Source organism: Theropithecus gelada, chromosome 1, assembly GCF_003255815.1.
Source record: "Theropithecus gelada isolate Dixy chromosome 1, Tgel_1.0, whole genome shotgun sequence".
In the NCBI taxonomy this organism is placed as follows: domain Eukaryota; kingdom Metazoa; phylum Chordata; class Mammalia; order Primates; family Cercopithecidae; genus Theropithecus; species Theropithecus gelada.
The window spans coordinates 140,574,538-140,593,341 of NC_037668.1; the positions used below are offsets into that span (position 1 = coordinate 140,574,538).

General features: G+C 34.9%; 1 protein-coding gene across 1 annotated transcript in view; it reads right to left on the reverse strand.

Annotated features, from left to right (window-relative positions):
- The window catches only part of DNAH14 (dynein axonemal heavy chain 14), a 507,005-nt gene that overhangs the window by 353,432 nt on the left and 134,769 nt on the right, over positions 1–18,804 (reverse strand). Inside the window, exons 21-23 of the mRNA XM_025393377.1 lie at positions 17,321–17,511; positions 13,989–14,234; positions 2,451–2,572 (exon numbers count right to left, since the gene is read on the reverse strand). Coding sequence (XP_025249162.1) covers positions 2,451–2,572; positions 13,989–14,234; positions 17,321–17,511 — 559 coding nt within the window. The remainder of the gene's footprint in view (positions 1–2,450; positions 2,573–13,988; positions 14,235–17,320; positions 17,512–18,804) is intronic.

Here is an 18,804-nt window from a genome sequence, read left to right on the forward strand (position 1 = left end):
GGGAAATACATGTCAAAATCTCCCAAGAACCCTTCCACTATTATCCCATTCCCTATCTTGCATGATGGACCTAGAAGTTTTCTGTAGCTCAGCAAAAATCCTATCAAGGAGGAGACTTCAGTCTTACCTTCTCTTAAGTATCCTTCCAATGTCTCTGGGATGTCCTAGCACAGCCCTCATAGTTAGTTTGGAGCTCTGGTAAACAGCACTGCATTCTATACTCTCATATATTCCCTTTAGATAGTCTGCCCCTGTAATGCATCTCTTGTCCCATTCTTCTTCTTCATGCTTTTTCCCTGGTATCAGGGCTCATCATCCTGCTCCATTACTCAAAGGCAGATCCATTATAGACCCACTTTTTCTTTTCTTTAGATCTATTATATAGATGCCTTAAGAATCCTATAGTTGAAAACATCTTTTTCAACTTCAGAAAATCCTACAAAGGAACCATTTAGTGACACTTTGAACGCTCTTGCCAAGGATTCTGATCTTTAGTAAAAGGTAGTATTAAAGTTTAAACTTAAGGCTCAACGTTGTTGCATCCATAAGGACATACACCTTAGATATGTGGTTTCACCTTTGAGAACTTTCAGAACAACTACAGATCAATCAAATAAAAGAATCCCAAGCATTCGTATAAGAAATATACATGTGTAACACATATAAGAAATATACATGTGTAATACAAATGGATATTGTTCCCCACAAAGCAATACTTATATTTAAACTGTTCCCTTTTGTAATCTAATGGCTTCCCTTTGCCTCCAAAATAAAATACAAAATACTTGACATAATATTTTGCATTTATGTAAGCCTTATTACTTGACTTATTTTCTAAGCCTTATTACTTGACTATTGGTATAAAAATATAAAGAGCTAAGAAAGAATTGCTAATACATCATTATTGGCTGGGCACATTCACTCACGCCTGTAATCCCAGCACTTTGGGAGGCTGAGGCAGGTGGATCACTTGAGGTCAGGAGTTCAAGACCAGCCTGGCAAACATGGTGAAACCCTGTCTCTACTAAACATACAAAAATTAGGTGGGCATGGTGGTGGGCACCTGCAATCCCAGCTAAAATGATATAATATTTTACACTTGTGTATTTATGTAGCAACCCTGGCTGTATTTTTTTTAAGATGTGGGGTTTCCCTGCGTTGCCCAGGATGGCCTCAATATTATGACATAAGATTTTCCAGATTTTCCATTGCTATAATAGGCCTTTCAAATACACACCCAATGTTTTCCTACCTCATTTCAGAATGGCTGCTAAACTAGCTTGTATGATTTGCTATCAATAGTTTAAATTCTGCCTAATTTATTTGTCTCAACTTGAGCACCCTTAAGACCAATCACTTTAAAAAGTCAGAGGTCAATTAATTGGAATGGTATGGTGTTTTTAAAGGTGGAATTTTAAACAATTGCCCAGGCCCTCTATTCTTCCATCTGGCGCAAAGTAATAGTAATAAATTTATTTATTTATTTATTTATTTTCTTGAAACAGTGTCTCTCTGTGGTATGGATCAGGCTGGGGTGCCATCGTGCAGTCACAGCTCATTGCAGCCATGGCCTTCTGGGTCCAAGCCATCCTCTCACCTCAACCTCCCAAGTTGCTGGGTGGGACCACAGGCATGTGATACCAACCCTGGCTGGGTTTTTTTGTTTTTGTTTTTAGACATGGGCTTTCCCTATGTTGCCCAGGATGGTCTCAAACTCCTGTGCTCAGGTGATCTTGGCCTCTCAAAGTGTTGGGATTACAGGCATGAGCCATCACACTCAGCCTAAGAACTTCTTACTAATGTATGAATGCTACTAAAAACATGTTTATGATTCACATCAAAACCACACTAGTATTCCAGAACGAAAGAGACACATAATATTGTAGTTTTGGGATTATAATGATGTATCTGATACTTTTTTAAAAATACAGAGCAATGCTCTGTCGCCCAGGCTGGAGCAGTGGCACAATCTTGGCTCACTGCAACCTCCACTTCCCAGGTTCAAGTGATTCTCCTGCCTCAGCCCCCCGAGTAGTGGGATTGCAGGTGCCCACCACCATGCCCACCTAATTTTTGTATGTTTAATAGACACAGGGTTTCACCATGTTGGCCAGGCTGGTCTTGAACTCCTGACCTCAAGTGATCCACCTGCCTCGGCCTCCCAAAGTGCTGAGATTACAGGCGTGAGTGAATGTGCCCAGCCAATAATGATGTATTAACACTTCTTTCTTAGCTCTTTATATTTTTATACCAATAGTCAAGTAATAAGGTTTACAAAAATGTGCTTATAATCTTTTATAAAAGAAAAATAATAATGATTCAGCAAATTATACTCCTGTGTCTATAAGTAGGATAGGATAGCTTGACTGTTCATTGAAGAAATGATTTCTCAAGAATTAAAGAAAATAAATTACTCACAATGCATTTTTAACCCGTATATGGTATTTTACCTTCTTATTTCTGAAGAATGAAAGATTGGTTCAAGATAAAGCCAATTTCTTTGACAATTCATCCATTCCTCAAGGGTGTAAGAAAAGAGAGTCAAGTTTTGATCCCATTCATTCACAAGATCCTACAATGATAGAAACAGATATACAAACAAATCTAAATATATAAAATTCTTCTTTAAGAGTTACATAACAGAAACAGATCAAAGGTGATTATCAGTCATTGACATACAGAAATAATTAATAGAAGGTCACATAAATGAATACAGATCTAATTATATTTAGTTGTAGGAGAGGTTTAAGATGTCCTGTTCATCCATTTGCTGTCATATTTATTATACAACAAGCAAATATTTTTGTAAAAGATTTGAGTAACACACATATACATGTAGAAATTAACATGTATGTCTAGCACTCAACACTTATTTCCTACTTCTTATCACAGAGGAAACATAACCAGAAATGTGATATGCATATTATTTCAGTCCTTTCTTTAAGCATAATTTCACATATAGATACACATACAATATCCCTAATGTATTATATAAATATAAATACAACCATATTATATACGTTGTTTTATAACTTGCATTTCATAACAAATAATGTCTTCTAGAGAGGTTTTATGTCAGTACTTACACGTTTTCTTCACTATTTTAATGATTTCAGAAAATTCCATTGTATGGCTATAGTGTCTTTTTCCAACTGCTATGTTTATTAAAATAATAGGAAAATGGTTAAAAATAAATTAATACTAAAAGGCTTATTTGGAAACCAGTGGACTTGCCCATCGCCTAACTCTCTGGCTCCTCATGGGGAACCATTTATAACTCATTTATATTTGACTTCTGGTACTTACCTCCATATTTCTTACTTTTTAACTTTATTTTATATTTCAATAGCTTTATTAAGGTATCACTGATACACAAGAAACTGCACATACTTAAAGTATACAATTTTGTCCGTGCACGGTGGCTCACACCTGTAATCCCAGCACTTTGGGAAGATGAGGCACGCAGATCACTTGAGGTCAGGAGTTTCAGACCAGCCTGGCCAACATGGTGAAACCCCATCTCCACTAAAAATACAACAACAACAACAACAACAACAAATTAGCCAGGCATGGTGGCAGGTGCCGGTAATCTCAGATACTCAGTGGGCAGAGGCTGTGCCACTGCACTCCAGCCTGGGTGACAAAGCAAGACTCCATATCAAAAATAAATACATTAATTAAAGTATACAATTCTATGAATTTTAACATGTTCTTCTACCTGTCAAATGACCACTACAATCAAGATAACAAACATATCCATTACCCTGAAAGCGTTCTTTGTGTCCTGTTGGAATTCCTTCCTCCTATCCCTTCCTACCCCTACCACCAGGCAACCACTGATCTACTTTCTGAAACTATAGTTTGTATTTTCCAGAATTTTATATAAACAGAATCATACAACATGTATTCCCTTTGTTCTGACTTCTTTCACTTAGCATAATTATTTTGAGACTGATCCATATTGTTACTTATATCAATAGTTCATTCCCTTTTTCTGTATAACTTTTAGGTTCACGAGTACATGTGCAGATTATACAAGTAAATTGCATGTCACAGGGATTTGGTATACAGGTTATTTTGTTACCCAGGTAATAACATAGCACACAATAGGTAGCTTTTTTATCCTCACCCTTCTCCAACCCTCCACCCTCAAGTAGGCCCCAGTCTCTGTTGTTCCATTCTTTGTGTCCATGTGTACTCAATGTTTAGCTCCCATTTATGAGTGAGAACATGCAGTATTTGGTTTACTGTTCCTGTCTTAGTTTGCTTAGGAAAATGACCTCCATCTCCATCCAAGATGCTACAAAGAACATGATCTCATTCTTCTGGCTGTATAGTATCCCTTGGGATATATGTACCACATTTTCTTTATCCAGTCTACTGTTGATGGGCATTTAGGTTGATTCCACGTCTTTGCTATTGTGAATAGTACTGTGATGAACATAAGCATACATGTGTCTTTATGATAGAACAATTTTATATTCCTTTGGGTATATAGCCAATAATGGGATTGCTAGGTTGAATGGTAGTTCTGTTTTAGGTACTTTGAGAAATCACCACACTAATTTACATTCCCACCAGCAATGTATAAGCATTCCCTTTTCTCTGCAACCTCACCAGCATCTGTTATTTTTTGACCTTTTAATAATAGCCATTCTGACTGGTGTGAGATGGTATCTTATTGTGGTTTTGATTGGTATTTCTCTCATGATTAGTGATGAGAAATGTTTCATATGCTTGTTGGCCATGTGTATGTCTTCTTTTGAAAAGTGTCTGTTCATGTCCTTTACTCACTTTTTAATGGAGTTGTTTGTTTTTTACCTGTAAATGTGTTTAAGTTCCTTATAGATTCTGGATATTATACCTTCATCAGATGCATAGTTTGCAAAAATTTTTTCCCATGCTATAGGTTGTCTGTTTACTCTGTTGATAGGTTTTTGTTTTTTGTTTTTTGTTTTTTTTTTCCCTGTGCAGAAGCTCTCTAGTTTAATTAGGTCCCATTTGTCAATTTTTGTTTGTATTGCAATGGCTTTTGGTGACTTTGTTATGAAATCTTTGCCTTGGCTCCTAGAATGGTATTTCCTAGGTTATTTTCCAGGGCTTTTACAGATTTAGGTTTTACAGTTAAGTCTTTAATCCATGTTTTAATTGATTTTTGTATATGTTGAAAGGAAGGGTTCCAGTTTCAATCTTCTGCATATGGCTAGCCAGTTATTCCATAGAATATAAAATTCTTTCCCTGTGTCTTGTTTTCATCAACTCTGTCAAAGATCAGATGGTCATAGGTGTGTGGCTTTATTTCTGGGTTCTCTATTCTGTTCCACTGTTCTATGTGTCTGTTTTTGTACCAGTACCATGCTGTTTTGGTTACTGTAGCCTTGAAGTATAGTTTGAAGTTAGGTGATGTAATGCCTCCAGCTTTGTTCTTTTGCTTAGTATTGACTTGGCTATTTGGGCTCTTTTTGGTTTCATATGAATTTTAAAACATTTTTCTAATTCTGTGAAGAATGTCATTGGTAGCATGATAAGAACAGCACTGAATCTGTAAAACACTTTGGGCAGTATGGCCATTTTAGTAATATTGATTCTTCCTATCCATGAGTGTGGGATGGTTTTCTCTTTTGTTTGTGTCATCTCTGATTTCTTTGAGCAAGCTTTGTAATTCTTGTAAAGATGTTTCACTTTCCTGGTTTGCTGTATTCCTAGTATCATATTCTTTTTGTGCCTATTGTGAATGGGACTGATTCTTGATTTGGCTCTCAGGCTGGATGTTGTTGGTGTACAGAAATGCTACTGATTTTTGTACATTAACTTTGTATCCTGAAACTTTGCTGAAGTTGTTTATCAGATCTAGGAGCTTTTGTGCAGAAATACGTGGCATTTTCTAGGTAGAGAATCATATGGTCTACAAACTGAGATAGTTTGACTTCCTTTCTTCCTATTTGGATGCCTTTCATTTCTTTCTCTTCCCTAATTGCTCTGGCTAGAACTTCTAGCACTATGGTGAATAGGAGTGATGAGAGATAGCATCCTTGTCTTCTTCTGATCTTCAAGGGGAATGCTTCCAGCTTTTGCTTATACAGTATGATGTTGGCTGTGGGTTTGTCATATATGGCTTTTATTATTTTGAAGTATGTTCCTTGAAAGCCTAGTTTGTTGAGGGTTTTTAACATAAAGGAATGTTTATCAAAAGCTTTTTCTGCATCTATTGAAATAATCATGTGATTTTTGTTTTTAGTTCTGTCTATGTGATAAATCACATTTATTCATTTGTGTATGTTGAGCCAGCTTTGCATCCTAGGATAAAGTCTGCTTCATCAGAGTGGCTTAGATTTTTTGATGTGCTGCTGGATTCAGTTTGCTAGTATTTGTATGTCCATGTTCGTCAAGGATATTGGCCTGAAGTTTTTTTTCATTGTGTTCTGCCAGGTTTTGGTATCAGGATGATTCTGGCATCACAGAATGAGTCACGGAGGAGTCCTCCTCCTGAACTTTTTGGAATCATTTCAGTAGGAATGGTACCAGCTCCTTTATACATCTGGTGGAATTTGGCTGTGATCTATTCTTGAGCTTTTTATTACATATTCAATTTTTGAACTCATTACTGGTCTGTTCAATGATTCAATTTCTTCCTGGTTCAGTCTTTGGAGGTTGTATGGGCCCAGAAATTCATCTCTTTCTTCTGGTGTTTCTAGTTTGTGTGCATAGTGGTGTTCATAGTAGTCACTGAAGGTTTCTTGTATTTCTGTCAGATCAGTGGTAATGTCCCCTTTGTCATTTATAATTGCGTTTATTTGGATCTTCTCTATTTTTTTCTTATGATTGTAGCTAGAAGTCTGTGTATCTTAATTTTTCCAAATTACCAACTCCTCAACTCAGTCTTTTGGATGGCTTTCCACATCTCAATTTCCTTCAGTTCAGCTCTGATTTGGGTTATTTATTATCTTCTCCTAGCTTTGGGGTTGGTTTGCTCTTGTTTCTCTAATTCCTCTGGTTGTATTGTTAGGTTGTTAATTTGAGCTCTTTCTTTTTCATGTGGGAGTTTTAGATTGTTAATTTGAGCTCTTTCTTTTTCATGTGGGAGTTTAGTGCTATAAATTACCCTGTTAACATTGCATTAGCTGTATCCCAGATATCTGGTATGTTGTATATTTGTTCTCATTAGTTTCAAAGAATTTCTTAATTTCTCTCTGAATTTCATTATTTACCCAATAGTCATTCAGGATCAGGTTATTCAATTTCCATGTAATTGTATGGTTTTGAGAAATTTTCTTAGTATTGATTTCTATTTTTATTGCACTGTGGACTGAGAGTGTGGTTGGTATGATTTAACTATTTTAAGTTTGCTGAGAATTGTTTTCTGTGCCATGTACATAGGAGAAGAATGTACATTCTGTTGTTTTGGGGTGAAGAGTTCTGTAGATTTCTATTAGGTCCATTTGATCAAGTGCAAAGTTCAGGTCCTGAATATCTTTGTTAATTTTCTGCCTCAATAATCTGTCTAATACTGTTAGCAGGGCATTGAATTCTCTCACTATTATTGTGTCATTATCTAAGTCTCTTCCTAGGTCTTTAAGAACTTGCTTTATATATCTGTGTGCTCCTGTATTGGGTGCATATATATTTAGAAGAGTTAGGTCTTCTTGTTGAATTGAACCCTTTACCATTATGTAAAGCCCTTCTTTGTCTTTTTTGATCTTTGTTGGTTTCTAAAGTCGCTTTTGTCTGAAATTAGAATAGCAACTCCTGCTTTTTTCTGTTTACTGTTTTCTTGGTAGATTTTTCTCCATGCTTTTCTTTGACCCTATGATGTCATTGCAGTTAAGATGGGTCTCTTGAAGACAGTACGTTATTGGGTCTTATTTATCCAACTTGCCACTCTTTGCCTTTTAATAGGGGTACACTGTTTACATTCAAGGTTAGTAGTGATATGTGTATATTTTATTCTGTCACTGTGTTGTTCGCTGGGTATTATTCAGACTTGATTGTGTAGTTGCTTTATAGTGTCAATGGTCTACGTATTTAAGTGTGTATTTTAATGACCAGTAGTAGTCTTTCCTTTTCTTATTTAGTGCTCCCTTCAGGACCTCTTTTAAGGCAGGTTTGGTGGTAACAAATTCCCTCAGCATTTGCTTGTCCGAAAAGGATCTTATTTCTCCTTTGCTTATGAAATCTAATTTGGCTGGATATGAAAATCTTGGTCGGAATTTCTATTTTGTAAGAATTCTGAATGTAGGCCCCAATCTCTTTTGGTTTGTAGGGTTTCTACGGAGACGTCTGCTCTTAACCTGATAGGGTTTTCTTTGTAGAGTTGCCCCTTCTCTCTAGCTGACTTTAACATTTTTTCTCTTATTTCCAACTTGGAGAATCTGACGACTATGTGTCTTGGGGATGGTCATCTTGTACTGTATCTCACAGGGGTTCTCTGTGTTTCCTGAATTTGAGTGTTGGCCTCTAGTAAAGCTGAAGAAATTTTCATAAACAATATCCTGAAATATGTTTTCTAAGTTGTTTTCTTTCTCTGCCTCTCTTTCAGGAACACCAATGAGTCATAGATTTGATCTCTTTACATAATCCTATATTTCTTGAAGGTTTTGTTCACTCTTAATCTTTTTCCTTTATTTTTAATTTCCATTTTAATGCCAAGTAGTATTCCAAAGTATATGTATACATGTATGATAATGCTTATCACTTACCTGTTGTACACTTGGGCTGTTTCCAGTTTTTACTGTTACAAATAAAACTGCTATGAACATTGCATTTACAAGTCTTTATATAAACCTAGCTTTCCTTTCTCTTGGGTAAATACCTAGGAGTGAAATAGCTGGATCATATGATAGATGTATTTTTAACTTTTTAAGTGCTTGTAACATTTTACATTCTGCACAGCAGTGTGTGAGAGTTCTAATTCCTGAATATCCACACCAACACTTGGGATGATCTTTTATTAGTCATTTCTTAAGGTGTGTAGTGGTATCTCATGATAGTACCATCTCCCTAATGTAGTTAAACATCTTTTAATGTGTTCTTTTCCATTCATATATCCACTTTGGTAAAGTCTATATTTTAATATTTTGCCCATTTCTTTACAGGATTATTTTGTTTTCTTATCATTGAATTTTGATAGTTCTTTATATATTCTGGATACAAGTCCTTTATCAGATGTATGCTTTCAAATATTTTCTCCCAGTCTCTGGTTTGTATTTTTGTTCACTTAAAAGTGTCTTTCTAGGAGCACACATTTTTAATTTTGATGAAATCTAATACATAAATTTTCCTTCTATGGATAGTGCTTTTGGTGCCATATTGAAGAAATCTGCATAAAGCAAGGTCACAAAAATATCTCTTATGTTTTTTTCTCATAGTTTTATAGTTTTAGGTTTTGCATTTAAGTCCATAATCCTTTTTTTGTGTTAAATGTTGTGTATGTTGTAAGATGTGGCTTAAGGGTTTTTTGTTTGTTTTGCATATGATTGTTCAATTATGTTAGCCCCATTTCTTTAAAAATTGGCTGGTTTTTCTCTGAATTATCTTTGCATATTTGTTGAAAATCAGTTGTCCATATGTATGTGGGTCTATTTCTGTACTCTGTCTTTCTTGTCTATTTTTAAACCAAAAAAAAAAAAACCTGTTTGGATAACTCTGGCCTTATAATGAGCCTCTGAATAAGTAGTTTTAATACTCCAACTTTGTTCTTCTTTTGTAAAATTGTTTACACTATTTTAGGACCTTTACATTTCCATAAGAATTGTAGAATCAGCTTGTCAATTTCTACAAGTAGTCTACTAGGATTCTGATTAGGATTGTATTGAATCTAGAGATCCATTTGGTGATATTTGACATGTTTATTAGGTCTTTCAATGGATGAACACAATGTATCTTCCATTTTTTAAGCCTTCTTTAATTTCTCTCTGCAGGGTTTTGAAGTTTTTTGTGTACAGATCTTATATATTTTTCTCGGGTTTATATATCTTATTTTTATGCTATTTCTCAATGCCAGTATATATAATGAAGTTGACTTTGTATACTAATCATGTATCCTGCAAACTTGCTAAAATAAGTTTAGTTTGTTTGTAAATTTTGTTTGATTTTGTTACATAGGTAATCATGGCATCTGAATATAAATAATATTTTACTTCTTCTTTTTCAATCCAGACATCTTTTATTTCTCTTTCTTACTTCAGTATACTGGCTGGGAACTCCAGTAAAACACTGAATAGAATTGGTAAGGGAGAACATCCTTATTCTTGATCTTAGGGGAAAAGTGTTCAGTCTTTCACCATTAAGGACAATATGTTTTTCATAGATGTTCTTTATTCAGAATGTTATCTTCTATTCTTAATTTGTTGAGAGATATTTTAATCAGGAATGAATGTTGAAATTCTGTAAAAATTTTTTTAACATGTACTGAGAATATCATCTGGTTTTTCTTTTTATGTTTAATATGGCAAATTATAGATTGATTTTTGAATGTTAAACCAACCTTGCATTTCTCAAGTTAATCTCTCTTGGTAATAATACAACATTCTCTATATATTAAGGGACTTGATTTGGACATTTTTCTTTACAATGTTTGCATCTATATTTAAGAGGGCTATTGATTTCTAGGTTTTTTTTATTTTATTAATATCTCCTTTCTAAATCTGTTGTTTTCTTTCTTTTTTCTTCTTTTCTTTTTTTTTTTTTGATTCGCTCTTGTTGCCCAGGCTGGAGTGCAAATACACGATCTTAGCTCACTGCAACCTCTGCCTTCCAGGTTCAAGCGATTCTCCTGCCTCAGCCTCCCTAGCAGCTGGGATTACAGGCACCCACCACCACACCCAGCTAATTTTTGTATTTTTAGTAGAGACGAGGTTTCACCATGTTGGCCAGGTTGGTCTCAAACTCCTGACCTCAGGTGATCCGCCTGCCTCGGCCTCCCAAAGTGCTGGGATTATAGGCGTGAGTCACCGCACCCAGCCTGTTTTCTTATAATATCTTGGTCTTGCTTTGGTGTCAGGGTAATACTGGCCTCACAGAATGTGTTACGGAGGATTCCTTTCTCCACACTTTTCTGAAAAAGTTGGTGCATAACTGATATTATTTTTTCCATAAAAGTTTTGCACAAGCCATCTGGGTCAAGACTATTCCTTGTAGGAAAGTTTTAAACCGTTTTTAACTATCAATTCTATATCTTTAGTACATATTATAGTTATTCCAGTTATCCATTTCTTCTTGAACAAGCTTTATTAATTTGCGTATTTTAAGGAATTTGCCCATTTAAGTACTTAAATTTATTAACTTAAAGTTGTTTTTAATATTTCAGTTTACCTTTTAATAACTACAGAATCTGTAGTAATGTCACCTCTTCTATTCCTAGTATTGGTCATTTGTCTATTTTCCCCACTGGTATTGAGAAATTATGATGTTTCTTGTGCTTAAGAATGTAATAAGCGTAAATCTATGGCTTTATGGTTTTCAATACACTTGGAAAATTTCTGGTCATTATTTTCTCAGTAATTTTTTCTGTTTCTCCGTCTCACTCCTCCTCTTGGGGAACGCCAACTATTTATCTAGTAGGTTGCCTGAAGCTTTCCCACAGCTCACTGATGCTCTTTTCATTTTTAACATTTCTCTTTCTCCCTATGTTTCATGTGGAATCATTTCCAATGTTATATTTTTAAATTCACCAATCTTTTCTTCTGCACTGTTTAATCTGTGTTAATTTCCTCCAATGTATTTTTCACTTCAGACATTGTAAATGTTTTCATCTCTAGAGGTTTAATTTTGGTATTTTTTATATTTGTACCTCTCTCTAAACTTTTTTAATATATGGAATAAATGTATAATCATTTTAATGTCCTTTTCTCTAATTTTAATAACTGTGTCAGTTCAGATTCAATTTCCATTGGTTAAATTTTCATCATGAGTTCTATTTTTGGTTCTTTTTTGCATGTCTACTAATCTTTGATGGCATTCTAGAAATTGTACATTTTATCTTATTGGGTACTGGATATTATTATATTTCTATAGTCTTGAGCTTTGATCTGGGTGCAGTTAAATTACTTACAGTTTCATCATTTTAGGTCTTGCTTTTAAGATCTATTAGGGAGGACAAGAGCAACATTTAATTCAGGACTAGTTATTCCATATTACTGTGGCAAGACTCTTTGAGTGCTTATGAATTATGAGGTTTTCTATTCTGACCGTGCATGCAGGCACTATTCCCAGCCCTATGTGAGCACCAGGCATTGTTCCCTCCAATTTTCTCAAGTAGTTGCTTCCCTGACCTCTGGCAGTTTCATGTGTCATTGATTGGGTCTACTGAATGCTTGTGTAGGGACCTGCCACAAATCTATGAAGATCTCTGTCTCTGCAGCTTTATCTTCCCTGGTAGTTTATCCTAAATACTGTAGCCTACATTGGTTCTCCAGACCTTCAACAGCATCTCCTCATATCAGAAGTCTGCCAGGCTCTGCCTGTATTCCTCCCTATCTCCCCTCTCCAAGGTCTGGAAACTCAAGAAGATAAGTTGGTAGAATCGTAGGACTTACCTTGTGTGTTTCTCATCTCTCAGGGATCCTTGTCCTTCATTGCCTGATGTCCAGTGTCCCAAAAGCCATTGTTCCATATATTTTGTCTAGTCTGATTCGGCTATTTCAGGCAAGCAGGTGCTATGGTTTGAATGTCCCCTCCAAAACCCATATTGAAATTCAATTGCCATTGTAACAGTGGTGACATCTGGGGTCTTTAAGAGGTTATTAGATAATGAGGGCTCTGCCCTAATGAATAGATTACTGCCATTATCACAGGGATGGATTAGTTATTGTGGGAATTCAGCCCCCTTTCTCTCTCCATCTTGTGCTTTCACTTGCTCTTCTGCCTCCACCATAAGATAATAATGCAGCACAAAAGCCCTGGCAAGATGCCAGCCCCATGATCTTGGACTTCCCAGCCTCCAGAACCGTAAGCCAAATAAATTTCTTTTTGTTATAAATCATCTAGTGTGTGGTATTGTTAAGGCAACACTAAGTAGACTAAGACAGATGGTAAATCTGGTCCCTATACTCCATCTTGCTTAGAAGTAGAAGGCTGTGTGTGTGTGTGTGTGTGTTGTTGTTGTTGTTGTTGTTCTTTTCAGTTTCTTGAATGTGCTTATTTATCATTTATTAAATTCACTTTTCATTTTTAATGGAGGCATTTAATGCTTAAACATTCATTTTCGTAGGGCTCTAGCCAATTGTGACAGGTTTGAAACGTGATTTTCTCCTGTTCCTTACTTTTAAATTTAAAAAAATTAGATTACATTTCCTGTATATTCTGATGGTTGCTTTTAAATTTCTATTGTTTTGGGTGTTTTGTTTTGTCTGCCATTTTTGCTGTTTTTCTGCTGTTCATTTTTTTTGTACTGCATGTGATTAAAGAATAAAGTGTATTGGGTTTATTTTATTCTGTAATTTATTGAGTTTTTTCCCTCAAAGTTTCAGTTAACTGACATTTTCCCTAAATCCTACAAATAATGTGAGTTCCCTTTGTTGTGTATATACTTTCTCTCTCTCCCCATCTATTTATATAGATGCACGTACATATATGTGTGTATATGATTATGTTAATTTTGCTACTTACTATCTCTATTTTATTACATGTCATGTTGAGTTTCTTTACATCTGAAAATAATTATTAGGTATATTACCAGATGTGGGGTTGCACAGTGAGGGACTATCAGGGAACACTGTACACTGGTGATAAAAGTCACGGTAATAAGGTCGTATTTTTCTATGATCTAAATTTATCTTTTCTGCCAAGATAAAACTTTGACATTTCCTCATGAACAATTAAGGCTTCCACAAAAAGTTATTTTTGGTATTCAAACTAGTAAATATTCAATGTAATTTGTATATAAGTACATGAATGATTTATACAATTCAAAGGCAAACTGTAGACTGCAAAAGATTAAAATAATAAAACTATGGAAAAAGAAAACATTTTTCCTTTGCCATAATACTTACCTTAATGGGCCCAATGTGGGGAGATCCTTTAATTGTTGCAAGTATGACTTGAGACTCTTCTAACTGAGCTGATATGTCATCTATAGATGGTATTATGAAGATAGAGTAAATCTCTGTGTGGTGAAGAACTAAATGCAAAGGAGTAATGTTCCAAAAATCAATAATCTTAAATAGCATTTTTTCAAGAGCAGCTTCATTAGTTGCTGAAGTTGACATATCATTTATTTCATTTTCATACTGAAACATCTAAAATGAACAAATTATTCTTTAGTATCCAGTATAGCAAATAATTCCTATGTCTAAAATGGAAATTTTAAATGCATGTTTTGAAAGGCACATCAAAAATATTGAAGATCTAATTCCAGTTAGGTTTACATCCTTACCAGCAACTTTATGGTCTAACCTTCACGACATATCCCTTTGCACTTTAAAATCATCCTATTTCACGTTTTTCATAATCAGTGAAAATTTCCAACTTTCCTCTGATTCTAGCCAGTTATAAAGAGTATATACGTTCTGTATACGTGTAGGTGGTATTATTTCCTTCAGCATTCTTTCCTCTGCCCTAATGCCAACTGCTGAATTACTTTGTGACATGCTTTTACTCTCTACAATATTCTTGGGATATATTCATGTAAGAGAATGCAATTCTGATGGATCCCAATTTCCATGGCTTCCATTTCTTTGCCTCATTTCTTTCAGGATACATGTTTCTTAAAATACATTAGTGGAGTATATACAGACCTTCTTACCATGTGCACTACCCTGCAATTCCTATAGGACAAGATCCTGATATAAGATCTCCAGAGTCACTCACTATAATAGAGATACTCAGAGACCTTCTCATCTACACATCTTAGAATTAACTAGTTGGGCTTATTGTTTTATAGCTGGTAGGTAAGACTCTGCCACCATTCCTGTATGTCATCTCTATAGTGTTAAAGAATAATGCCCAATCCCTATGTTTTAGTAACGCAACTCAGTGGGGATTATGAATATATATGACTAGTTTTCATCATTTCTCTTATATGCTTGCCAAAGATGAATTATAAGGATGGTGGGATCAGTTACTTCTTATGGCCTTAAGTAACAGTTTTGGAAAAGAAGCCTACCTTTTGACATAGATTATTCAGTCAAAGGCAGATAAAGAACTATAGAACCATCAAAGTTCGTGCCTAATGCTAACATTCTGAGATTGCTAAAAACTAAATCCAGACACTGATAATGTGTAAAGCAAAATTTCAGTGAAGTGAATCTAGCCTTGTCAAGTCTTTATGGTCAAAGTATGGGACCTGACTGACAAATAGTCAGATCTTCCAACTGACTTGATAATAGCTGGGTGGTTTCAACTGAATCTTGACGGTTGTAATTAATTATCTAACTTCATTATAAAGCATATGGCTTTCCAAAGTGAAACTTATCAACCATAAAATGATTGATAAGTGTTCATCGCATGCATACCATTGAGCTCTTGCTATTAATTTACTTCATGAAATGCTTTTCATGTGGTAGGTTTTTCAGAGCCTGCACAACATCTTGGACAAAATGGTTGTCATATAACTGCAAGCCATCATACTTTATTCATTTAATAAAACTTCTAATATGACCTATCTTGGAAAGTCTTGCAGCGTGACCACCACCTCTGGGTCAATCCTCCAAAATGCAAGTTTTAATAAATGAAGACTGAGTTTCTGGGCCAAATCCTGTCCATTTTGGCATCTACATTATACTGGATACATTGTCAAATTTCTACAGGATGACCAAAATCATCCAGGAACTCTTAGAGTTCACTTGAAATTACCAGCTGATTGCCTTCTTATCCCTTCTATTATTACAATTATCTTCAAGAAGAAGAAGGAGTTCCTCTAACTCCTCACTGCAGTATTTCAAAGGCTGAAGACCTTGCTCACTTTTGTTCACATGTCAAACTGTCCTAATTGGGGCCCTCTAAAAAATGCATAGGACTTCCTTTGTAAACTATCTATTAATGTTAGACATGTAATAGCTGATTGGAACCCTTTGAGTTATTACAGGCCACCATCCCCATGTAGGCCACCAGCTGCTATCATATGTACCTATCTACCCTAACTTTTATAGCTTGCTGCTACATTTAGTCTGAAAAATTCTCACCCTTTATCTAACTTTACCCAAGAATAGTTCCAATAACCCAAGACTGGAAATAAAAATACCACTAAAATTGTGCTAGATTTTATGCATGCTGATTTGAAATAAATTCATCTGTTGGTATTTGCTCTTATGCTCTGACATCATCTAGCTACCTTGCTGAATTCCCCTTGGCATGTATATCAGTTGGGCATGTATATCAGTTAGGAAGCTCTAAAATGAGATATTTAGATACGATGAATAGTGTGAAGAAGATTCAGAATTATTTCATGATTTTTAGTGTAAACAATTGGAAGAATGGAGCTACCATCAACTGAGATAAGAAACACAGAGGAAGAGTAGAATTTGGAGATGGAGAATGAAAGGTGAATGTTTTTGACATGTTTTGATACGTTTTTGACATATCTCAACTTAGACATATAAGTTGAGATACTGAATAGGAAATTGCATATGTGAATTTGGAGTTCAGGAGAAAGTTGAGATTAGGGCTGGTGATAAAAAATAATCTAATTTTTAAAAATGAAAGTTGTTTTTTAAAAAATTCTTCTTTTGAAATTCTTTTAAAAAAAAGTGCCCATGTTCCTCATTACAACAGATTATTTAGTAGAGAATTACAGGAATAAAATACGTGTTTTGATTACATTATATGTTGTCAGCCATGAAACATTTAACATAAATGAAGTTTATTGCAAGTTAGGCATGAAAATAGAAAATTTTTAATCATGGAAAAATTGAAAAAAGTATTTTTTATTATAAAACTTACATGGAAAGTCAAATAGTTGTTTATTATGCATTTTAAATATAATGTCAAGTTATATATATGTTAAGGTAGGGCAATTCTTACATGTCTTAACATATTTTCATTTTACATATAATGAACACAGTGGTTTTGACATTTCCATTCCTATAAAATGTGTTCTGTATTAGTAGTACTGTTAAATAATGAAGCACTAATTTCATTTGTCATACATGAAAACCAGTATTACTGTTTTTAATCACCTAAATAATAATGGAATAATTAATAGCTTACCCAATATCTCCAATTAAATAATTTCCTATCACCTATTATTCTACAAACGTACTATTATTTTCCCAGCCACTCATAAACTTCCTTTCCTAATTCCTATTCATTGTATATTTACTTGCCTATTTAAAATTGGCCCATCTGGTATTTCAACCTATTTTTTTAAAAAACCATTTTTATTTACCTTGAGAGCTAGAAGATTCTCTACTTTACAGTTTTTATCAAGGGTAACTGACTTCCCAATAGTCTCCTGGAGAGCCTCCCAATGCCTTGGCTTGAGACAGGGATTTCCCAGAGCTATAATGATAGGCAGCTCTTGTTTAAACTCTGTTACCACTTGCTTAAGATGTGTCAGCATATCGCTTTTAGGTAAACCTATAAATGACAATGGGTCAGTAGGCTTACAATATGTTCATTATATTTTTTAAACAAAATAATTGAGAAAAGATTTTTTTCTTTAAAATTTGTTAAACACTCCTTTATCAATTATTAAACTACATTAAAATAACATGAAGCAGTGAGCTTTATTAACATCACCCTTCCATGAGAATCAACTATGCATTAAAATAAAGAGAAATAGTTATAAGGACTGGTGACTAAAGCCCAACTATCACAACCAAATTATCTTAGAAAATTTGATACCAGGAGTGGCCAGCTACCACAGGTTTCCCAGATTTTCCCTGACATGATAAATATACAGACAAATGGGTACACATGCACATGCACACACACGTGAGCACACACACACAAACACACACACAGCACAAACATTCAGAAGACTGTCATAGATTCTGGGTATTTATTTATTTAAATAACATCTTAACATAGCAAGATGAGGTCTTGCTGTGTTGCCCAGACTGGTCTCAAACTCCTGGCCTTGAATGATCCGACCACCTCAGCCTCCCCAAGTGCTGTGATTACAGGCATGAGCCACTGTACTCAGCTGGTTTGGGTTTTTTAAAGTTTTGGTAAGTAGGGAAGAACATCAAGGGAAAAAATATACCATCACTACGATTTCATTAAAAAATACTTTAACACCAAAATGTAGGAAATGTAGGTGACAGCTTTGCCACAGACCAGCACTAGTCTGTCCTCTGCCACTGACAAACCACTGAAGTACAGGATTCAAAACCTATGGAGTGGAAGATTCAACTCTTACAACCTTTTTACTCAACTTGTAAAAGAAAGAGGAGGGGGCCAAAGTTAAGAGACTCAGGAGAACTGAAAACTTCACCCATACACTCAAAAAACCAATTTGTATACATGGGGCTTCTTTATAAAGCCATATTAAATAGTAATATGTTTTTAAGACCTGATTAAATAGAAGATCAAGAGTGTAACTTTAGTTTTGCCAGTCTAGACTTTGGCAAACAGCAAGATTTTATCTGGGGAACCATGGGTAAAAGAAGGTATCATCTAGTTGTTACTTTACTGTTCTCTGAAGCATGTATATAACAAAATATTAAGAGGGGATGCACACAATGAGTGTTATGTTAAAGAGACTGCAATTTGCCCCCAATTGTTGTCTTTTCTAAACTTCTGTGCTATTGTTATGTTTCTTACATAATTTTAAAACAACTGAAATAAAGTGTTTTTCTGGCTTTTCTGGAGAAGAAATTTTAGTTTAAGGTATAGCTGAGTGATAGGGGAGAAGTCTTTAAAAAAAAT